We start from the raw sequence: 23,690 nt of genomic DNA, 5'->3' as shown, positions 1-23,690 counted from the left end.
CAGGGATTTTCCAGCAAAGCTGAGCCCTTTGCTGGGCTTTGACCAACAGCCGTGAGCGTGGTGGTTTCCTATGGTTTTGCGGTGGCAAATGTCTAACTGGTGGCCAGTCTGAGCCTGCAGATAATGAGGTTTCTGTTGGTGAGCCTTCTGCCCTGCACTGATGACACCTACAGGTTTTCATCACCTCCTGGGTTTTTAACGTTTTGTGCCACCACTGTTTAATAGCAGCAGCAGAGCCTGCAGTTCTGACAGTTGTGTGCAAATCAGGGCAAAATATTTATATATACACGTGTAACCAAAAAAAAAAAACCGGTTCTTTTTTCTTTAGGCATTATTTTACTGAATCTGAGGCAGATGTACTTGGGCTGAGCACGCTGTGATTTCTAATGCTGCAACACAAACACAGTGCTCAGCTGGCATTGCGGTCTAATTTCCTGATAACCGTGGTAGAACAAATTTGCTCAATCGGCAAGCAAATGTGTGGAACGTTACTTGTTATCATCCCATTAGCTTCATGGCTTATGTATATACTTAATTGCACTGTATTTAAGCTGAGGGCATTCATCTTCTGCTGCCTGTGCTTTGCAAGAAGGAATCCAGTAGAGAAAATGTTAAGCGTGTGGTTGCACATGAGTCACACGTTGGACATCGTGACACGGCAGAATTTCTGTGGTGACGGCACTGCACACAGCGGTTGGATTTCCTAAGCTGCTGTTTACTGGGGCAGGCTGTGGCTGTCCAGACCATCCTGCAGCCCCTTAAACAGGGACAAGAGCCCCCGAATGGCAGCAGGGCCACTGATGGGAAATAAGGGGGTGCAGGAAGCCGTCTTTAATTTTCAGCCACTGCTGGCAGGAGGGAGCAACGTCAAAGGAGTTTTGATACCATTTACAATATTGAACAAATCTGGACATTGTTTAGAAATTTATTAGCAATTTTAAAATAACATCATTCCTTAGATAAAAATGCAATCTTACAGGAATATACATTTGTCCCACACAGAGATGACCCTATAGCTCACTGGCGGGCCATTCGCTCTAACTTTCCTCTGTTGATTTTAAAACGTGCGAGAGGGCAAGACGGACTCTGGCACTGATGACAGGCTTACATGACGGTTACAAACTGTACAGCAGTATTTACAAAAGCATTTCTGTGGGTTCATGAAAACTAGATATAAAAGTGTGGAAGGAGGTAAAGAATTGAGACAGGGAAGGGCTTGGGTGGAGGTGCAAGGGAGGGCTGGGAAGGTGGGCAGGGAGCGTAGGGAAGAGTAGGAGAGGAGGTTCATATCTGGACTGATTTATACTTGAGAGAGGTCATTTTACAGCTCTGGGCAATTCAAATGAAGGCAAAACACTTATATTTATCAACATTTATAGCTGATGATCAGAGCAGGAAGTGGTGCTCCAGGGCCTGAACTTAAGAGGTGCTGAGGAACCCCATCTTCCCTGAAGTCACTGGGAGACACTGGTATGCAGTACCTGCTGGGCCAGACCCAAACCATGCACAGACAGCACCCCCCAGACCTTAAACCCTTTGGATCCTGCAGTGCTCAGTCCTTGGTGCTGATGTGATTTCAGACTGAGTGAGAGATCAGCTCCCAAATTACGCTTTCGCTCCTGAAACCGGACTAGATTCCAACCTCTTCTTGCCAGAATTCACCCAAAGTGACTCATCCCTTGCTCTATCAAGCGGCAATTGTTTGGAGGGAGATTCATCATTCGGAATTGATTTTTAAGGCAGTTTTATAAGTATCTCCCCCTTTTTTTTGTGTGTGATGCAGCAATGTTTGTCAGAGATATTTACAATGTCACTCCTCCTCCTCCAAAATCTTCCCACATTCAAACTGTTAAGACTAAATAAGCTTGAAACAATCATTTCTATGAGCAATCATAAAGTTGATGATGCTTAGATAGTATTGGCTGCCAGTCTACCTCGGTGCTTGAGATGGGAACAGACTGACTTAGGATGCCTAAAATACTGAAAGCATTTCAGCCTAATTGGGAAAGAACTAACAGAAAAACACAGGTATTTAATCACCTGAACGATGATGCCAGCAGATGGTGTCTGAGTTTGTGGTTCTGTCTCAAATAGGAAAAAAGCTTTGGAAAGGGGCTGTTGGAACGCTGGCAGAAAAATCTGTGGTTGAGTGGAGTGACGCCTGCTCTTGCCTGGGCCTGTCCCAGCTCCCCTGGGCCTGGGGTGCAGCCTCTAATCCTGGCCTAAGGAAAGGACCAGGCAGAGCGCTGCCAACTTCAGGCCGCAGGAGTGGAGGCAGAGTGCCTGACATGGGTTAGAAAAACAACAGCGTGGGATTGTGGAGACAAGCTCCTGATCCTGCCTAACTAAGCCCTTGGTAATGCTAATGAAGATTCCCTCATTACATCTGTCATTGGTGCTGCTCCTCTCAATTAGCCCTTTAGAAAGGGACTTGATTAAGTTGCCTAATTGTCCCCTGCCACCTGAGATCTCTGCCGTCCTCTGGGGCTGGGGGCTGTGACACCAGCCCTGCCTGGGCCAGAGCTGTGCCTCTCCCCAGCAGCTGCAGCAGACCTGGCAGAGGATTCTGTAGGGTATCTCAAATGACAGTGGACACCCACGGTTAGGCAACTGAGTCGAGCCCTGTGCCCCTAAAGAAGGCCTGGTTTTTATGCTCAAGTGAGAAGTTCCCCGTAAGGGGGAGGAGAAGAATGGAGAATTTAACTAGAACACTAAAGTTTGTATCAGATGAGGGTTTTTTTTTTTTCCATTCCAGTGTCATGCTACTGAGTTTTCTAAAAGCAATTGGAGCCCAATCTGTCTTCAGAACAGGACATATCTCCTGCTCTGCTTCTGCCCTCACCCACCCAACCTCAGGGAGCTGTAGCAGCAAGGCCAGAGTGGTTTCAGCTTTCCAGAAACAAAGCAGGAACAGAGATAAAAGCTCCATGGACTGAGATCCCACTGGAAACTTTCTGGACCCCCGGGCTTGCTCACCCAGAAAAAAACTTTAAAGTTTCACAACATTCAAAAGAAGAAAAAAAGAAACCCTGTGCAGCTATTAAGAATTGTATTTCTTAGACTCCTTTGAAGAAGAAAATAAATGGCAGAAAGATGTAATTAAATTTTTCAGGGCCCAATTCTGTTTTCCACATCCTGTGCATCAATACAACCTCCTTGGCCTCTAATGCCCTCCGGCCTCATGTTAGCAAGATGGGGCTCGAGGCTTCTGATGGCCTGGAATGTTTTCTTTATATGCACTACAGTTTTCATTATGAGAACTGGTAAAATCTCCCTGCTACCAGAAACCCCTGACTGGATTCTACTTCAATATTGTTGTGCTCCAAATTCCCCATTCAGTGTTCCTCTCCCCCCGAGTGCCCCTGCTGTGGGGACAGTCACAGCAGGACCATGGATGTATCTCAGGATACTCAGTTCTGTCTCAGTAGGGCTGCTTCACTTCAGCTCCCTGGACCAGTGGGTTGGGGTTTCTCATCTACTCACACAAAGCAAGGCCTCCAACTCCGTCTGTGACACAGGTGACCAAACCCCACGGGCTGGGGGTGCTGCCACCTCGTCTGGTTGTGTCTGTGTGCAAACGCGCGTACATTTCATACAGCAATCTGAAACTCAGGCAGAAAAGACACAGGAGCCTGGCTGAGACCCATACAACTGTTATATTGGCGTCAGTCTAAAGAAAGCAATGATACATTGCTTTGGAAATTATCAAGAAATGTAAAAAATGCATTTGCCCTTTTTTTTTGTTGTTGTTGTCGTCGTAGTCACTGGGGCAGGGTTGTGAGTCAGAAAACAAAGCAGAAATAGATGCGGTTCTGTACATGGCGCCTCTCTGGTTGTCCCTCCGTGCTGGGGTGTGGTGGGCAGGGCAAGAAAACAGGCGGGACCCCTGCAGTAGCAGCAGCATCTACACCATCATCGTCCACATGTCCAGCTGAAGAGGCAGATGATGCACAAAAGGTCTGTGGACAATGAAACTCCAGCTCTGGATCATGAGTTCCACTTGCTTTCCCATCATGTCAGCCACACAGAAACAGGGAAGAAAAAAAGAAATGCACCCGATGTGGCTGACCCAGTACTGTCTGGACTAATGAGCAGGAGTGATACAGGGAGGAGGTTTGTTGTTTTATAGGAAATGTCTTTAGTCTGCAGTGTCCTCTCGCGAGTCAGAGATGCTCGGAGGCAAACAGCAGATCGTTTTCCCCATTCTTTCCTTCCACGCCGCTTCTCAGCCATCGGTTCCTTCAAAGCTTCCATCCACAGCACAAGGATTGTACCCACCATCCACTCCCATACACAGGGAAACACTCCAGGAACTAAACCTGCCCCCTCCTTCCCACTGTCCCCCAGAATCTGCCTCACTCACAGGAGGCAGCAGCTCTTTGCTCAGGCCTGTCACAATGTGCACATTGGAAGTACCTCAAATGAAAAAAAATAGAAAAAAAAGCCACCCTCCCCAGAAAGAGAAGTTTGCACAGCTGGCACCAGCAATTACTAAATTTAACAGCGACCCCTCAAACTGCAGAAGTAATTTGCATTGTCTGCTAGCCATGCATTTTCCACTCGGTAGCACCTACAGGGTCTTCCAGGAGAGAGTGGGGTTTCCCCTGGCCATAGGCTCTGACCCCTGAGGGAGCAACAGCTTTCACTGCCTGGGGCACTATGCTTCCTGCCATTTTCCTTCCCATCAAGAAAAATCCTAACAGATGTGCTGTCAAGCATCCAAAATGTTTATTGTCACCACTAATTTAGGTAAGCACTGTTTTTCAGGAGTGAAGAACCCCTGTCTTCCATTGGCAGGGTCAGATGGACTTTGCAGTGAAAGAAAATGAGTTAGGGAGCCCTTACACAGCATTCTCAGGAACAGCCAGGCACGGGCATTCTCCCTCAAGTCCCTTTGGAGCACATCATCAGCAGCAGCAGCAAACTCACAGGGAGACACACGTGTGTGCCCATCTCTGTACAGGCACCAGGGATGAAAGGATGAGACTGACCCACACCAGCTAGTCACTTTCTCCAGGGAAGCCTGGAATTATGACTTTGATGACAGATGCTTGTACAAATGGATTCATATTTCTCTAGTATTTGTTTTTTTCCAAGGTATCTTGAGCTGATTCTGGCCAGTTTAAAAAGTACGGACAAAAATACCCTTTGCTATTTCTCCTCTATGCCCCAGAGAACTGAGAAGAAAAACAAGAATGTCACAAAAATAATGTAATCAATGTACGCAGTGAAGGGTGTTCTTGGACATCTGCAGAAGCTCAAGATTCGAATCAAAGTTTAGCTCTGAGTCAGATCACACCTCAGAACTGATCTGCAAGTTTGTGAATCATCCTGAGGAGGAAAAAAAAAAACCAGCAGTAGTCTAGACAAAAACCAGTTGCATAAAATCTAACAATACCTGCCTGTTTTTTCAGCCTCTCTCAGGGTTAGGGCCAACCCTCAGTGTGAGAGTTTCACACCTACTAGTCAGGAATTGTGGCTGGGACATGCTGTGCTGCCAGATGTTTTGTGACTTAGTACCCTCCTTTAAGTCTGGGAAGAGGATGGAGACCACGCATAGGAACACCAAAACGCCACTTGGCACCTGCATCTTGACCAGCCTGCAGCAATTCTCCTAATAAAGATCCACAGCTCTCTCCCTCTGCTTTCAGCCCAGACCAGGGTTAGGTAACTTTACTTTGCCAACTGTTCTGATTCTCACATTTCTTATCCCAGGATCCTGCTAAAACTGATCAGGGTTCAGCAATTTAATAAAATAATTTTGAAGCCAGATTTTTTTCCGCCCCGCTCCTCAAATTGCTGGTGCCAGCTGAACGTGTAGGATGGATCTGCCAAATGGGCTTTGGGGGTCTTGTCACCCTTGAGTGGGACAAGACCTGTAGAGGAACTGAGCAAAAGGAAAGAAAACCAAGCCTGAATAAAACGTCCCAGTCTTGGGAAGAAAGATTCTCTACCAATAAAGTCATCGTGCACGTTAGAAGGGAGTGAGGAAGAAGGAAAATGAACACAAGATATGCAAAATCAGTAACGTTCAACCTGTCAGTGGATTGCAGAATAGTTACTTACACCAGGTACACTTTGTTCATCGTACAAATTAAAAAAGGAAAAAAAAAAATAAAGTAGTACCCTTTCCCCAACCACACGTAAAAAAGCACTTAAAAGTTCAAAGGTAAAGCTTGGCACATTCCAAATACGAAATGACTCACTTGACATGCAGCAAAATATACAAGAAGTGATTCTTTTTTTTTCTTTTTTTTTTTAAACAAACTTAATTCAATTCATTATCTTTGCTTGGCACAATTGCAATTCATTTTAAAAAAATATTTGAAAAATACTGAAACTGACCTGAATTCAAGTATAACGGTTTCTTCAACAGAAACATTATCAATGCAATAAAACATCACACGGAATATATCGAAGCGTAACGTCTTCTGGTTTGTTTTTCTTTTTTTGTTTCCCCCCACCCCCGTAAATTTTTTCTTTTTTCTATACAGTTTTAATGCCGACACAACTTACAATTTTATTTTAAAATTAACATTATTGCATTGTTTTTGCATATCTTGTGGAACAGAAAATGCAAAGTTACTGATTCCCTTTTCGAAAGCAGAGACAGTGGTTTGTTTTTGCATTCGAATGGCCCCAGATACAGATCTCCAGCAGCTCAAACCAGGACGTGGAGAGCTGCTCTTACACACACACGCACACACACGTGCACACACGCTCGCTCCTATCGCTCCCACACTCACCGATACACTTAGCACTAAAAAGAACCCAAATCAATCACTCAAATGTGCAAGACTATATCAAGTGCATTGCCTACTATCTTTAAATTATAAAACAACAACAACAAAAGGTTTCAGTTGCTAGTAAATAAAATTACAAATCCTCGGTGTACATAATGGTTGGTAAAACTCATCTATCGTTATACTTCTACCAAATTCCAATGGAGAAACCACCCCCACCCCAGTTTAAATAATAATACAACATGATCAAACCAATTTAACATCTGCAAAGGTGAAAATAAACCAAAACAAAAAAGGTAGGTGATTACAAAACGCTGTAAACACTCCCTTCTCCCTCAAAATAATAATAATAATAATAATAATAATAATAAAATAGTCAAAATAAAAACTGCAACATGCTTTCAAGAAAATACCAAACTGCAAAACAAGAACTCTGCACAGGCCTGGCGGCCTCTCAGCCCCGCCGCCATGCCTGCTCTCCCATTGGCCGGCACAGTTGGCGCGCTAGCTCTGATTGGCCAGCAGGAAACCGCCTAAACTCGGATTGGCTGGCGAGTGACCGCCCGAGCTCTGATTGGCCGGCAGGGGCCGCTGCCGGAGTCTCGGCAGGGCTGGGCCGCGCCTCGGGCTTCTCCTGCTTCCTCCTCCCCGTGGCCGTGTGGGAATCCACAGCAGAAGTCTTCCTCTCCTTCCGAATCAAAGGGCCTTGGCTTTATGGAGACGGTGAGGCTCATACAGAATATGTGCAAAATGATTTTTACAAGCAAGGTTGAAAGACACCCGTTTGGCGCAGGGTCCTTTTGGCTAGGGCAATCCACAGGAAGCTGAGGTTCCCCTTCGTGCTCCGGAGGCAGCTGTCGTTCCTTGTACAGGGACTGAAAAAAAGAGGGAGCTGGCTCTCCTCCTCTTCTTCTCCTCCTCACTCTTCCTTCATGGACACGTGCTGGGGTTATATCCGCTCCTGAAAAGCTTTCTTACACCACCCAACTCTGCGACTCGTCCCAACAGAAATGAATGAAGAACGCTGTTCCGGTTACTCCAGGTCACGAGAACAGTGAGGCACTTCTGAAACAAACCCATTAGGAACATTGAAACAAATAAAAAACCAGCATCGCTTCCAGCCCTGGCAACTACAGGCTGCTGATATAAATCCTGCTGTCCTTGAGCTCCTCCTGACTTATCCTACAATCCGGGTTCTGCACCTCTTCCTCTTCCTCTCCTGCACTGTCCTGCCCTGGGTCCCTGCAGTTAGCAAAAGGCAAGAGGTTGCCATTGGGGCTCTGCTTGCTGTTACCATTGAGAATGTTGTCTGCTGCATTTTCCATCTCTTCTATCGTCATGTCGCAGGCGTCTGCGAGCTCCTGGGTTGTGACCTCAATGAACTTTGGATCTTGAGCAAACTGCATCAGTCCTTCCGAAATCAAGACCTTCAAAAGCAGGTGGGGAACCAGAACACAAAGACACGTGTTAGTACCCTGCAGCACCAACCCTGCCACACCTCCAACACAACCCTCTCCACCACTGTGTTTCCTTCTCCCATTCATGCTTCTAAACCTGGCAGAAGGGCTCTCCTACTCCCGGCATTGCGGGCAGCAGTGGATCTGCTGCCCCGCTCTTCCAGGGCCATGTTTCTAGCTGGCCGTGCCACAGCATCCTCGCTGCCTGTGCGTTCTTACCGCTTCCACCAGGCTGCTGGCGCTGCCGTGGAACTGCCGGCTGCTCCCTGCGGTGGGGCTGGGCACGGTCAGGGACACCGGCCGGGCTCTCCTGGGGCTGCCGCCGCTCTCGGGGTACCGGGAGCCGCAGTGCACCGACGGCAAGCTGCTGTTGAGCTTCTCCGAGGACTCGGCCCCGTCGAGGCGCAGCGTTGGGATGGTCTGTTGCGGCCAGCCCCGGTTGCAGGGCGTAGCCGGGGGCGTAGCGCACAGCCGGGAGAACATGGTGGGGGAATGGCTTCGCTGGAGCAGGGGACTCAGGCCGGCCACTGCTAATGCCTGCGGACACAGGAGGGACAACGTGAGTGAGAGCTTGCAGGGCTGGAACAAGGAGGTGCTGGAGAAACCATCCCAGAAAGGCCTGGAGAGTCTCGCGGCTTGTGAACACAGCTCCTTGAAGGGTTTGGATGCGTGCTGCAAACTCATTTTGCAAGCTTCCCTTTAAATGGTGTATCCAGTGCTAGTGCCAAGCACTGGATTGGAAATTTTCAGAACCGTAGCTCTTTAGCCTGGGAGCCACAGCACTGCCTGGAAGATGCAGCCCCATTCTCACAGCACTGCCTGGAGGGATGCAGCCCCATTCCCATGGCACTGCCAGGAGGGATGCAGCCCCATTCCCATGGCACTGCCAGGAGGGATGCGGCCCCTTTCCCATGGCACTGCCTGGAGGGATGCAGCCCCTTTCCCATGGCACTGCCTGGAGGGATGCAGCCTCATTCTCCCATGGCACTGCCAGGAGGGATGCAGCCTCATTCCCATGGCACTGCCAGGAGGGATGCAGCCCCATTCCCATGGCACTGCTGGGAGGGATGCAGTCCCATTCCCCAGGGTTCTGCCAGAAACACCACCTCTTCTCCAGTGGGGGAGACAGCTACTCATTTTTCCACCACTGACACCACACACAGCACAGGATTTTATTGCCAGTTGCTGTTGTAAGTGTCTGCCAAGGAACCTGAACAGATACCAGATATGAATTTTAGATGTGTGTGCAGCTGGCAATAACTTGAAATCCACCACTGGATTTTAAGGCATCTGCTGTTGGTGGGAGGATCAATATCTGATGATTATACTTTCAGCCATCCAGTCCTTCCTGTAATCATATACACAACCTCTGAGTCATTCAGCTCCTCTTAAAACAAATTCCTCAAGAGGCCTTTTGTTGCACAGGGCTGATCTGATGCCTTATTGATGGTGACTGCTTCCTTGTTCCATAAGCAAGACTGTCAGAGTCATAAGCTCATCTCACAGAGATCATGGCTGAGCAATGAAATAAATGCATAGAAACTACAAAAGGGTGTGGACTGCGTTGTGTTCAGGCTGGGGCAAGGCTCTGTGTTCAGCCCAAGCTAACTCTGCAGAAAGGCCCTGGCAAGCCTCCCTCCTCTTCAGTGCCTGCCTGAAAACACTGCCTCAAAGACATGACTTACACAAGACTTAAACTTGCCCTTTGGCAAGTTTAGGCTCCTTCCCTCCACTGACCACAGTGGGACTGAGCTGACTAATTTAAACTAGACAGCTCACTTAAAGCTATCTAATGTTCAGTGAAGCTCAGGCCATCTGCCACTGAAATCCTTGGGAACTGATAATTATGTTGTGCTGGTGACTTCAGTGTCAGAAAAAAAGAATTTTTTCCTTCTGAAAAAAAAAATAATTAATTCTTAGTCACCTGCAAGTTCACCAAGGTTTTCTCAGTAATTAGATGTCAGACTCGTATCAAATTTCAATGAGGAAGAAAGCCCTTAAAACTTCTGAATAAGTCATACCCTGCAGGCTATGATGGCCTCAGCACATCCCTTAAACTGCCAGGACTTCAAGGAGAGACCTGGATCTGTCAGGCAGGACAACAGAACCAATTTTCCAGCTTGTTGACAGAAACTTACACAAAATGTTTTATCAAAAACGTAAGGTTCTGAGGAAGCTGAAGGAAGCTCTGTAGGATTGCTTTGAGCTTCTGCTGAACTCATTTACATATCATGATGTACAGGTATTCCATGAGAACACCTCTTCAGGCCTCCACAGCAACAGAATCCATTAGGTTTGGCAGAGGCAACCTTTCCATTCCGTGGTCTTATTTTAGGCACTGTTATTGGTTAACATTTTTGTAAACAGGAACATTGCTGAGTGTTGTCAGCTGGCAGCCAGATGCCTCTTTCAGGGCAGCCCTTCAGTCTGCCTGAGTGACACTTGTGTGGGCAGAGCCCCATCCCTCCAGGTTTTGGGCTGAATGGTGGGATGGGGAAGGGTGAAGTAGCTCCATCTTTATTTGTAGAGGCTGGAGAGAGGTGATTCTGTCAGTTGTGTGGGCTGGAGGGCTGGAAGGCCTGTGTTCCCTCTGCCTGGCCTGCCACTGGAAGGCAGGAAGTCTCAGGAGGGCTGTTGATGCTGTGGTGAGCATGGGAATCTGTTTCCTGACCAACCCTCCCTGCTCCAACACGTTTTCTGGTTGTCCCTGCCACAGCTGTAACTCTCTGCAGACCACTGCTTTCTGGAGCTCCAGAATTAAAGGATAACTCTCTGGAAGTGGAGGTGAGAAAAGCCAGGGAGCCTCAAGCCCACCCCCCCCACTCTGATTTCTCACTCCTCCTATTCTTGCTGTGTGGCATCTTCTGCCCTTGTGGCAGCCTAAAGAAGCAGCAAGGCCATTCTGCCCTGCCTGGGGGGATTGCACAGAGCAGGATGCCACACCTGCAAGGCTGGCACTGCCATCTGCGCCTGTTTCTTTTACGGGTGACAAAAAGTGGCATCGTCAAACCAGAAGGCACAGCTCTCCTTTGGAGCCTGACAGCTGGCTAATCATCCAGGTACGTGTTTAGGCATACATTTGCTGCTGCTGAACACAGTTACAAAGGGCTTAAGAAGCTGATCGATGACACGTAATCAGTTTCTGTTTTAAAATGGTTAATTACACTTACTGGTTACCTTTAATTAATATTGAAGTAGACTGTGCACACTTTATTCATGTGCATACTGCCAGGGTAATTGCACTGCACACACTGTGCATCAAAGCCAGGGTAATTGCACTGCAGCATGCAATTTGGGTAGTTATTTTCATCTTTTTGCTGGTATTTTATTTTATTCTTTCATGAGCATCGTGCAATGATAACTGTGGCTGACTCCAAGGGACATATTCCTGTAGCAATCTGGGAATGATAAAAATCCTGATGGCTAAAACCTGGGCCTTTGGTGTGGGTGAGAATCTATCCCAAATGGTTTTTAAACAGTGGGTTGGGTGCTGCGGGGGGCACTGCAGGTGGCCAGGGCCAGGTCTGGTTATTAACACTCACCTGATGATGGACCAGATGCAAAGGCAGGACTGTCTTCTGTGAGACATCCACACCCTGGTTTTTCTGTCTTTTTAAACACTCTAAGTGAAAAGATGCTCTTCGACCTGAAACAGCAACACACACAACGTGTCCATCACTCATAACACACCACAGGAAATCTGTTTTCAGTTTCTTTTAGTGCAGTCCCACTGGACACACAGCAAAGACACATATCCTTTAGGCTCTTCCCCTCAACACTGTGCCCTTTCCAAAGCAAATGTATTTACAGCAAGCTCTCAGGCATCACAAACCAATCAACCCCACCTTCCAAGCAAGCTGCAAGGTAGGATTGCTGCAAGGTGGGATTCTGAACACTTTTCTCCTCTAAAACATGCAGCTGATTTCCCTCCCCAGCAGTGGCAGTGCTCTCAGACCTCTGTGGCTGAGGCAGAGCCCTCAGCAGGATTTGACAGCTGAGACTCTGGCGCTGGGCAGGGACATTGTGCTGCTCAGGTGACACTGGCACCCTGCTTGCATGTGATCTGTGTCCCTCAGCTGCCAGACACACCACACTTTGTGAGACTGTGTCTACAGCAAGGCCAAGTGCAACTGAATCCATCGATGGGGAATTTACTGGTGAATGGAAGGTGATTTAGATAGAAACGAAGCATTTTTGGAATTTGGAAGGAAGGGAAGAGAGGAAAAAACATTTTAGAGGGAGCTGCTGAGACAGTCACAGTTGTTTACTTGCTATAAAAACTTTAATTATATATTATATAATATATAATTAAGGTTTTATATATTTTAACATATTTAATTATATTAAACTTTACTTCTCTAAATATGAGAAAGGTACTCCCAATGAGGATTTAAAAACTACTGAAAAGTATGCTTATTATCAAGTGCTTTACTTCTGAAAATAGCAGATAAATTCAGTATTAAAGATTCATGGCATACTAAAATATTTTGTTGACATTTTTCTAAAGAAGGAAAGAAAATTAGAATTCTGAAAATAGTAAGTATCTATAATATTGGATTGTTGAGAAAAAAGCCCTCTCAGGGTCGGAGAAAATATGTTATAACCCAGAGAATGAATGTTACAATACAGGTTAAAAGTATTTCCTCTTTCAAGAGAAAAAAACCCAACTACTAAAATGAGTATGACATCAGTATATAAATATTCACTAGAATGTAGTTAGTGAAGCATTGAATCAAGGGCTGACTGCCTTACAGATAGATAAAGAAGTTGTCATTGCCTAATATTTAAAGATTTGAAATAAAGTAAATGTTCACCGTTAGAACAGTGAAGCATCCTGAAGGATTTCAGTGAAGACTCAGTAGCCTCACTTTAAACGTGACACTACCTAGTCTGTCACTGTTATTCTGTAAAAATGTATTTTATACACATGATTCTTTTTAGTTTCTCCCTTCAATGCCCTTTTCCACCACAGCAATACTCAGAAAAAGGCTGAAAAATGCTATACCTAAGAGTTCATTTTGCCACAGACTCTTGATACTTTCATTAAACCTGTTGATTCATGGGTTTCATCTCCCAGTGAAGCACTTGAAAATCTCCAGGTACAATTAGAGCAGAAGGCAAATGCATGTTGTATTAACTTAATCTGGCATCCAGTGTGCTCCTGGCAGCAGACAAAGGAGACAATCTCTCATTTCTCCTTGCTGAATACACACAGAGCAGAACACTGTAGGCTCAAGGCTCACCTGTTTCATGACTCCCTGGTGACTGTTTGGAGAACCTACAGCTCTCAAATAAACTGCTCTAATTTGCAGGCAGGCTTGATCAAACAGATCACAGGGACTGTCCAAACAGCCACAGGTTCATCTGCTGACTGAAGCCAGCAGAGCCATGTGCCTGATCAGGATTGTCTGCACGCTCTGGGATTCCTGCTCTCATGAGCAGCAAACACCAACACCCGTGCCCACACAGGCTGGGATTCCTCCAGGGAGATGTGGGTACCCATCAAGGTGGAGGAAACACAGCCCAGCCCTGCTGGGAGGTTACCTAGAGCTGAGGAGCACAGGAACCCCTTCTTCGGAGAGTGCCGGGTGTCCTCTCCTTTGCTGTGTTCTGGTGGAGTGAGTTGTCTGTTTTCATCATCCTGGTATGCAAGCCTGGGGAGGAGAGCAGAGGGATTTAGAAAAGCAGCTGACGTTGGGCAGAAAAAGCCCTCTTCCAGCAAGGAAGCCAGGAAGGTCATGCTAGCAAAGGGATGCAAGAGCAAGCTAGGTTCAAACTATTATTGGTCCAGGAGCAGTAACAAGAGACCACAAGACAGAGAACTCTAGAAATGAGCTCTGGGAAAATCAGGAGGTAGAAGTGAATGTGGGGGGCAGCTCTGAAGATATCTCATTCAGAGAAGGAAAATCCTAGGTGAAAAATAACCTTTTCAATGTTACTTCAAGGGCTGAACTGGAATTATTTTCTCATATTGAGTTGTCTAAAATTTTCTGACCTTCTCCCACAAATTGAAATTTTTGTAGAAAAATGTCACCTCTTCCCACCTCTCCCCCTTAATTAAAGAACCACCCAAACACCTTGACTAAAGCTGCAAAGCTCACATTTCGGTAGAGAGCAGACTTGGTTCACTACAGTACTCAATGTCTTCATTCAAATTTTCATCATAAGTCTCATCCTGAGACACTTCCTCTTGGCAAACAATTGCCAGCTGGCTGTCTCTGGAACTGGAGCTAATGAGCAAAAAAGACAAGTCAAGATATGGAGATGGTAAAGACAACCTGTTACAAAGACAAGAATGACAGGCTCCATCTGTCCCAGTTTATTATAATGCTGAAGAGCCTTCATAGGAAAATCAATGACTGAGCAGAGCTACAGAGTTCACAAATACAAGGCAACAATCTTTGTCTGTGTCCTCTTTCACAGGATGAGTTTCTTAAACTGTAAATGTATTTTGTCCTTTGTGCCTACCTGCACTCTGTGAACGTGCACCTCACACTGATCATTTCCAGCCATACACCTCACTGAACTCACAGGAAAATCTGGGATGGCCTCTCGGAAATAAGCTTTTTCCCTTGTTGCAAAAGGTTATGGATTTCAGAGAAGCCTCCTGGACACTCACAGTAACCTTCTCATCTCTGTGATGTGTGGCCTTTGCCTCCCAAATCCCTCAGTGTGCACCAGCTCTGCCCTCTGCCTCCTGCTCATATTCTCATCCTTGCTGGCTTTTCCACCTTTTGTCCCTTTTTTAACTGCAGAGTGCTTCTACCGAATTCAGTAGGATCTGTTCCAAGCCTTAGGTGTGCCAGCCCTTAATTCCCTGCTTGCCTCCTCTCTGTCCCCCTGCTTCACATTTCAGCACTTGTATTTCATTGAATTTTGACTTTGCTTTTTCTGAGGAGTAAAGTAAAATCTGAAGTGGCTTGAATCCTTGAGGTATGGACATGGAGGTAGTGGAAACTTATTTCAGTTTCTTACTAGAATTTGCAGAAGAGAGCAGGGTGCCCTTTTTTCATATTTTAGGGACTGGAGGGGCAACATTATCTTGTTATGTGGTTAAAGCAAAAACCATTGGGAGAAATGTGGGTATGCATTGTGTAAAAGAGCCTGTAGGACAGTGCTGCAGTGACCTTCCTCTGAAATGGGAGGCAAGTAAAACTGCTAAGGTGCAGAGGGAAAAAAAATCAGTACCTGGCATTTCCTGTGTTTAGCCAAAACCATACGGAATTTTTGCATGAACATGCCAGGGTGTACTTCACTACACTTCACTACATTCACTCAGAGGATGTGGAAATGTGTGAGCCCAGCTAGAATCTCTAAAAAACCCCAAATCTAGAAAATAGCCAGAACATGGATCGCTACTTGCCCCGAGTGGGGAGTATTTTCTGGAGCTGTCATGGTGATCAGTATCTCTATTTCAGCCCTACTGACACCAAAAAGGAGAGGTCAAGTTCAGCATTAATGGGAATTTGGAGTTTGAACAGGATGAAGATAGTGGGTCTTACAGCCAGGAGCATGAGAGGGGTATGGAGAACACGTACCGTGCCAGTGTCTCGTAGTAATGTGTCCTAATTCAAGGAACGTGCCCAGGGAAGCAAGGAGAGAAAAGAACACCCCGTTAGCAGTGTCACAGCAGCACGAGTTCAGCGGGGAGCAGGGCAGAAGGGAACACATGTTGTGTAACTCCCAGTGGCCTCCCTCAGGAAGGCATGAAATAGAAAAACCATGGGACTCTTCACTTGGGCAATTCTGCACCCACTGAAGCTCCTCTGCCTTATTCTCTCCTTTCTGGGGGCAGCATTTGGCCACCTTTTCACACTGTTCACTCTCTGCACTGAAAAAAAAGATCCATCTCTTTCCTGCTGTTTCTGAAAGTATTAAAAGAAATCCCCCACTGAGAAAAATTATATTCCTTTTGTGTTAGTCATCTGTGTGTAGAGAGCCTGAAAACTGTCCAGAGAAGGGGTTTTTCTTCACTTTGTTTCTGAGAATCTTGCCTCCCTTCTCCCAGAATGTCTTTGGTGACCTCTGTAGGGATGTGACCTGCTGAATGAAAACTCACTGACTTCAACAGAGCTCCCTACTGGGTGATTAAGACATGAAGAGCATTCTCCTTCAGTTACCAGTTGATAAAACACCTCCCTGTGGTGAAGGAGGGATAAATAAGGTTCCCTTTGGATCTTACAAAGACTTCTTCCTGATAAATCCCAAAGAAATCGAGTGTGCTGGTCAGTAAGAGTGCTGGTGCTTCGCAGTGGCCAGTTGGTGCATATCTGTTGCACTGTGGGCTCTGGCACAAGTGGAGAACCAGAAGGCTCAATCCAGGCTGCAGGCTGGGCAATGTCTAGGAGTGACTTTGGCTTGGCAGCAGTGCTCTGGTGTTTGCATGCACCTTCCAACACCTGCTCCCTTGGCACCCTCTCTGCTGGGACACTTACCTTTTGGAGGGGAGTTTCCAGGGAGCCTCCTGCACACATATGGTGGGTGACAAGGGGGTACCATGGCCTTCCACCGTGCTGACAGTGCTGGGGTAGCTGGGTGGGCTGGGGAAGCGACACAGAGCAGTGTTGTTGGCATTGTTGATGTTGGCATTGGAGCCTGAAGATGAGTAGCTGCTGGGAGTGAAGGTGGAGTCCACCAGCTTCTCGTGAGATGGAGACTCAGTATCGCCGTGGTTGTTGCCAGACTTGTTGATGTGCAAAGGTCTCTGGGTGGTGAATGTCTGGGGGAACCCACTCCTGCCATCACTTTGGTAATAGCTCACATGGTTTCCAAACAAGCCTCCAGCTCTCTGTCAGAGAAACAGAAAGGATTTTTCCTTTGTGAGTGAGATGTGCGAGGGCCCCGGTGTTTTCCTGCTTAGACTGTTCTTGAGGGAAAAAAAAGTGAGGACCAAAGTGAGCATGATGGCACTGGTGCTCTCTCTTCCAGAAGGCAGTGTGAGGACTTCTCTGTCACAGAGAATAGCTACACACAGGCTGGGACTTCAGAGGGCTGGAAGGTGTATGTCTCTACCCCTCCCACCAGTCCTGGGAGTCCAGGACAGGGTATGGATGCAAGAACCAGGGAGCTGCTGTCTGGTTTTCCCAGTGCAGTTACAAAGGAACATTTAGGTATGAGGAGGAATATGAGAAGAGCACCAAAAACTATTAAGCACCTGGAGGAAGAAATGAAGAGAAATTTAATGAGCCAGTTATGTACTGTTTAGATGGGTAATGAAAGGGACTGACAGCATCTTTCTGTAAAGAAAGGAGGAAAATGCCAAAGGAGAGGAAAAGTTACCAAGAAAACAATTATAAGAAACAGGAATGAAATAAGAAAGAAATGTTTTAGCTAAGTTGCTCAGAAAATTTTCTCTTTCCATAGGAGCTCTATTGTGTCTTTGTGTACTTTTTGGAAGGATACTACCAGTGCCACTGAAAGGACTGAACAAAACACTCAAGTGTGCCTGGCTGCTGCTCTGCAGATTGCAAGATGGCTGCACTGATCTGTTCTTTAATTTAGGTTTCATGAGGGAATCTTCCAGTGAGAAGTTTCCCTTGAGAGAAAGAGAGAAGGAATTGGGATAAAACTGTGCAAAGACCTTAGGACCTTTCACTTAGGACCTAGGTCCACCACTGTTTTCTAGTAAGATCCACCTAACAAGGAGGGCCCAGCTGAAATGCAGAATGAACAAAAGAGAATGTAGCAGTCTGAGCTCAGCCTCAGCTTGCAAACTTGTTCAGAACCTACCCGGAAGATATCATCTTCAGAGGCAGCAGAAACAGCTTCTTTCATGGCCTTGTCCAGCTCCTCTTCAGCGGTCAGGTCTCCAGAAATGGCTCGCCGGATCTCGGGCCCGATGTCGTGGAGCGTGCGCAGACCAGCCTGCAAAACAGCAAACTATAGAGCTTCATATCTCCGAGTGGGCACTGGAGAGACAGCAGCATTGCCATTGCTTCCTAAACACTGTGGGCCCCCTTCAGTTAACACCCCCAGCTCCTAGAGAAACACCAACAAACCCGGTTCTGTCATCTCCACCTCAGGGAGAGAGGAACTCTTGGCAATGCAAACAAGGAATGTTTGTTGCTAGTCCTTGGCTTCATCACAGCAGGACATAGACATAAATCCACAGGCTTCACTAAGCAGGTCTGCGTGCTTTCAACTCTGGGTTCTCAGACCCACAACCAGAAGCTCTAGAGCAGCCACATGGCTGAACCATGTACTCTGGTTCCTCAGAAAATCTCTCATTTTTAATCAGCAGTTTAAATAAGGATTTAATAACTAAGCTTCTGGCATTTGGACCTGCTAAATCTCTCACTGACTGGAGTGTGTTCCAAAGAGTCCATCCAGGGTGGTAAGCTGTGGGTGTGCTGAGGCCTTGTTCTGTGTTTGTACCCACATCACAGCACTTTTCAGCTTGCTGAAACTCCAGAGCCACCCTTTTTTCTCCAAGTATCCTCGAGGGACATAAATAGTACTGCTTGTACAGTCAACAGGGTTTTCTCTTTCTGTCACACAGCCTGGTAATCTGCTGAGTGAACACGTATCACAGTGGGGAACAAATCCCAGTCCTACAGTCCTTACTGTCCACTGGATGGCCTTGGCATCCAGGTATGCTTTTTGCTTTTTAAGTGATTTTGTCTCCTGGCAACGTGCACTCAGAATGGGTCAAATGTATGTGGGAGTAAGCAAATGTCCATAGGACACTTCATACCAGTTCAAAGGACCCCAAATTTCAAATATTACTGGCAGATTGATAACTTGTGACTATGCAGGTACACAGGTATTTATCCAAAAGGCTTGGTGTGATAATTCAAGCAGTCCACAAACTCCTTTCCAGTAGGGATAGCCCATTCCAACCCCCGGAATGGTTGAAGAGGGAAGTGGGGCCACCTGTCTCTACTGTACCACCCCTGTCCTCTCGGGGCCCGCTTGTCACCTGTAAGGACAGCGCGTTGCGCTGGGAGGGCTTCCCCACCAGCCCCTGCTCTTTGCGCTTCTTGAACTTCCGGAAATATTCCTGGATCAAGAAAGTGGCGTAGAACTTCCCCACGGTCACCTCGTCATCTGCAAAGGGGAGGGTGAAAAAATAAATTAAATCAGCTGCTGATTTATTGGTGTGTTTGCTCTTGTATTGCAGAAACACTGGGCATTGCAGTTCATCTCTGCTGTTTATGGCATCAGGATGCAGGGCTGAAGGAAGGGGTTGCTCTGCGGCCAGAGCTTGCTGTGAACAGGCAGGAGCAGAGGTGCAGGTGGCATTGGGGCAGCCTGGCTCTGCTGGCACCTGCAGCAGGAGCACATCTGTGGGTGCCACGGGACAGAGAGAGAGAAACGGCAAGCGTTTCTCACAGTGGCTGTGAGAATTTTTAGGGAGTTGTGAGGATGTGATAACTTGTTAAGTATAAACAATCTGCAAGTAGTGTTTTTCTACATCTTCTTTCTGTTCTTCTCAAAGACAGTGTGTAAAGATGTTTTTGTTAATTAGCCAATCAAATAAAATCTATCATATCACTCTATAAAAACCACAGGATTCTCTTAAATAAAACCTTCTTTACTCTTTCTACAATACTACCTCCTACTTTTTCCTGTGTTATTCCCTACACAAGGGTGACACATATCTAACCTTTGCAGTCTCTGGTGTTGGTTAACCACAAAGGATCTCGTTATAGCAGCAGCCTCCCAGTCTGGGTCAACACATGCTGCTGTCTTGTGACAGCCTGGGGTAAGACTTATTCACAGGCTGGCTTGCCAACAGCCTCTGACTGATCATCCATCCCCTTCTCTGCACTGGAAGTCTGTCCCTTTGTGCCTACCATGGGTGTGAGTGAACACAGAAGATCACCTCTCCCCTGAAATGCAGTCACAGCTGTGATCCCACACAATAAAAACTGTCAGCCAGCCAAAATGTGCACTACGTTTTCCTCCAGGTAGCTCTCCTCCTTTCTGCAAACTCACTGGAAATTTTAGAAGACATGGTCCACTGACTTCAGAGCAGGCTGAACAAGGCTCAGGACCTGGCTGCTGCTGTTGGTTGACTGCCAAGGCTGTTTTGTACCCATGGGGCCACCTGGAAAGTCATTGAATGCCACACTGGATGCCTACGCACCAACTCCTATTTAGGCACTTTTTTTTCTTCCCCTGATTTCTCAGCAGTAAGAACAGCATATTCACGTTAATACAGAACAGACCTCAGCCTGATGAAATACAGATAGCTTTGAGAAGAAAGCCTGTCCCCCCTATTCCACCTGATGACCATGAGGTGCAGTAGGACAGGACAGGTGGGGGAAAAAAACCCAGAGATATTTAGAGACAGGGACAAGATCCTGCACTCACCACCTGCAGGAGGCACCACCTGGTCCAGCAGCTTCATACTGGTGCGCTTCCAGATTTTCTTAATTATTGCTCTCAGCTCCTCGTTGGCTTGCTCCAGGTTACCTGCAGGGTGAAAATCATCAGAGACAAGAATTAAGCAGACCCTGCAGAGGAGCAATTTAATGTCTGGCACGGAAATCTCAGGAGGTAAAGATCAGAGTGTTTACAGTAGTGGAAAGTTTTGGGCCAAGAGATGCTCAGACCATTCCTAAAGCTTCCTCACAGCAAGAGGTCTTCGTCCTAAATGTGCATAGTCATCTCTGGGTAGGGAGGTGACTTTCCTTCTAGATACCCATTTCCTCTCAAAGGAGTCATCTTCAGTTTTATTTCTTGATTTATGTACATTCAAACCCCTCTTTTCTCTCTCTCTAGGTGTCTGAAACCAGTGTCTTGTCCTCCTAAAGGTCTTTTTCCTGCAGTTTTTCTTATTTCTCTCCAGCACTGAGGCTTCTGAGGGTGTTGCATGGCAGTAGTTCTTCTAATAGGATGCAGTGAAGATAGGGACATGGAATAACTTGCTGAGGATGCAACACATGGACAGCATCAGAGGCAGAAATCTGACTCAGCAGGGCTAATTCTAAACTCCTGCCCTGACCACTTAAAAGTTCCTGCTAAGGCAAGAAAGAAAGAAAGCAGTTTGAGGCTTTAGATGGTTTCCCAGGAGTTCACAGGCAATGACTCCAAGAGTTTGAGGCCCAGACAGACAAAATTGAATCATTTTTGGGTCTCTGTTTCATAAGACACAAGACATCTTACAGGGATTGTGGGTGGTTTTTTCCTCAGGAGAGTCTCTTGTGCTACAGTCAAATTCTGTTTAGCACAATTTTCAAGGCCTTAATATAATTTTTCATTTTTGCCACTATTTTTTGGCTCAGCAGTATACAGCTGGCACTGTAAGGAAGAGTTCTGCTGGTCCCTGCTTCCCCATGCCTGAAATGAAATGCAGCCACTCCTGAGGCAGAGGTGTTTAGCTGTGAATCACAGACCTACACTCTCTTTCAATGCATCTCATTAATACATGAAGCCAGATTTTGACTCAGGACCAATATCTTTCATTACAGCAGGTGACAGAGAGCAACAAAGAGGACAAGCTGAGCCCCAAATCTTGTCTGCTTTCCTCAAATATACCTGCTGTCTATGCAAAGCTATTAACAGTCCCTTTACTCCTCATCTCTCTTTACAACACCACTGTTACTATAATGTAATGTTCACTCATGCTAATGGAAGCACAGGAGGAGTTTTTGTGAGAAGAGACCCTTGAGTCCAAGCTCTTTTTTCTCCCTTTTACTGGAAGATCAGTGGCAACAGCAGTCAAGAAGTGGCTCAGCTCAGAGGGTACAAAAAGGAGACTTCTTTGCCCTTCTAATTGCTGTGTGAGCAGCATTGATCTAAAACTTTAAACTTTCAGACCACTGTGAAGAATGCGATCAGTAATTTGAGATGATACTACAGGCAGCACCAGCTTCCTAGGTAGTGGAAAACACTGTGCTTTCCCTAGAAGATATTACTCCTCCAAACCTCTTTACATAGCTTTTTGTCCCACGTGCTGCATAAGAGTAATTTGGATCATTTTAAACAAGTTGTCCCTGTTGGTTTATTCCAGCTCAGGACATCTTGGCATGAACACCTCTGTGTCCTTGCAGTCAGCAAGCTTCTCACCTTCTGTCTTGATCCTCAGTGCTGTTCTGACCAGTGCAAAGAGAGTGGCATTGAACATGACGGTCCCATCGCTGTTCAGTGGCATATTCATGGAGACAAGGCGCTGTGGGATGAAGAGGAGAAAGAACAATCACACTGGCACACATGGACTGAAGCATGCTCCTCCTTATGTCCTCCTGATGCCCTCCAGACCTGCCATCCCTCTCATGTGACTATCCATGGCCTGTGGATTATTTACACAACGAGAATGCCCTGTTATTTCTACCTCTCCTAATCTGTCTGGGCATGGGTGTTTGATGGTACAAGCAGAGGTGTGTTCCTGGTACTTGAGAGTTGTATTTAGCACAGATGTGTTCTCCTAACCAGACAAAAGGCTGATGGCCCTGAGTAGTGCACAACCCGCCTGCTGGTGACCCTCCAGCCCTGGACTGGGTGGTTGGAGCCCAGAGGAGCTGGTGAGAGGCACAGGGCAGCCCAGGGGTTGTTCAGACAGGCTATTGCTGGCTCTGTCTGTGCCCAGTGAGTGAGGCAGGATCAGCTGGAAGATGCCACGGCAGGCTGTTTAGTGTAAAACAACTGGCCTGGTGCAAGGCAGCCCTGCCCAAGCACGGAGCCTGGAATTAGATGGTCTTTAAGGTGCCCTTCAGGCCAAACCATTCTGTATTCTCTGGTTTAGCTGCTGTGAGCCCAGCCTCCCAGAGCAGCAGCGTGCCTTACTTTGCAAGCCACCCGGTGAGGGCAGAGCTTCCCGAAGCCCAGCGGGGGCTGGATCCGCCGGAGCAGCGTCACCACGTCCAGGTGCTTGATCCGTCCCCTGAAGAAGAGAGCACAGTGAGGGCTACATCCTGACCAGGATGGCCTGCCTGCAGAGTGCAGCATCAGCTAACGGTGTCACTAAGGTCCCTCCAGCCTCACGCTGCTGCTCCCAGCTGTAGCCCAGGCATAGCCTAAAGTATTGTTTCAGGCCTCTTGCTTCTGGTGCCTTCTGCAGGATTTGCCTGGCATCCTGTGTCACAGTCATATTTTCTGGACAAATCTCCTTGCCCAGGATTTTCTCCTGGGAAGCTGAGAAGCCTCGGAGAAAAAGGAAAACGATTCTTATCTCATTTGCTTCTCCTGTGTTTTGCTTGTCTGGAATGTGTTTGGAGATTGTTTACCCACAGGTGATTGTTGCATTGGTTTCTGGTGTGAGTTGTTTTGACTTAATGGCCAATCATGGCCAGGCTGTGTCGGGACTCTGGAAGCAGTCACGAGTTTTCATTATTATCTTTTTAGCCTTCTGTCTGTATCCTTGCTGTATTTTTTAGTATAGTTTAGTTTAGTATTCTTTAATATAATATAGATCAAAAAATAATAAATTAGACTTCTAAGAGCATGGAGTCAGATTCATCATTCCTTCCTGCAATGGGGCACCCCAAAAATACAACACTCATATAACTTCTACTAGTGCAGAAATCCCAGCTGTCAGTCATACTTG

At 46.7% G+C, this 23,690-nt stretch overlaps 1 protein-coding gene across 24 annotated transcripts in view; it reads right to left on the bottom strand.

Moving 5' to 3' along the window:
• Positions 1-911: 911 nt before the first annotated feature.
• Positions 912-23,690, bottom strand: part of CACNA1C (calcium voltage-gated channel subunit alpha1 C) — a 464,806-nt gene continuing 442,027 nt past the window's right edge. For 12 of the 24 annotated variants that reach the window (XM_038153847.1, XM_038153848.1, XM_038153846.1 and 9 more), the window contains 12 exons: positions 22,931-23,027; positions 22,214-22,316; positions 20,516-20,617; positions 19,119-19,246; positions 17,930-18,079; positions 16,636-16,988; positions 15,739-15,765; positions 14,302-14,430; positions 13,745-13,854; positions 11,743-11,846; positions 8,420-8,737; positions 912-8,170 (listed from right to left, as the gene is read on the bottom strand). In XM_038153847.1, the coding sequence (XP_038009775.1) occupies positions 7,874-8,170; positions 8,420-8,737; positions 11,743-11,846; positions 13,745-13,854; positions 14,302-14,430; positions 15,739-15,765; positions 16,636-16,988; positions 17,930-18,079; positions 19,119-19,246; positions 20,516-20,617; positions 22,214-22,316; positions 22,931-23,027 (1,918 nt within the window). In that variant the 3' untranslated portion in view covers positions 912-7,873. The remainder of the gene's footprint in view (positions 8,171-8,419; positions 8,738-11,742; positions 11,847-13,744; positions 13,855-14,301; positions 14,431-15,738; positions 15,766-16,635; positions 16,989-17,929; positions 18,080-19,118; positions 19,247-20,515; positions 20,618-22,213; positions 22,317-22,930; positions 23,028-23,690) is intronic. The other 12 variants (XM_038153871.1, XM_038153858.1, XM_038153869.1 and 9 more) reach the window with 4 other exon arrangements.

This window comes from Motacilla alba, chromosome 1A (assembly GCF_015832195.1).
Source record: "Motacilla alba alba isolate MOTALB_02 chromosome 1A, Motacilla_alba_V1.0_pri, whole genome shotgun sequence".
Taxonomy (NCBI): Eukaryota; Metazoa; Chordata; class Aves; order Passeriformes; family Motacillidae; genus Motacilla; species Motacilla alba.
This window is presented reverse-complemented; position numbering and strand designations above follow the sequence as displayed.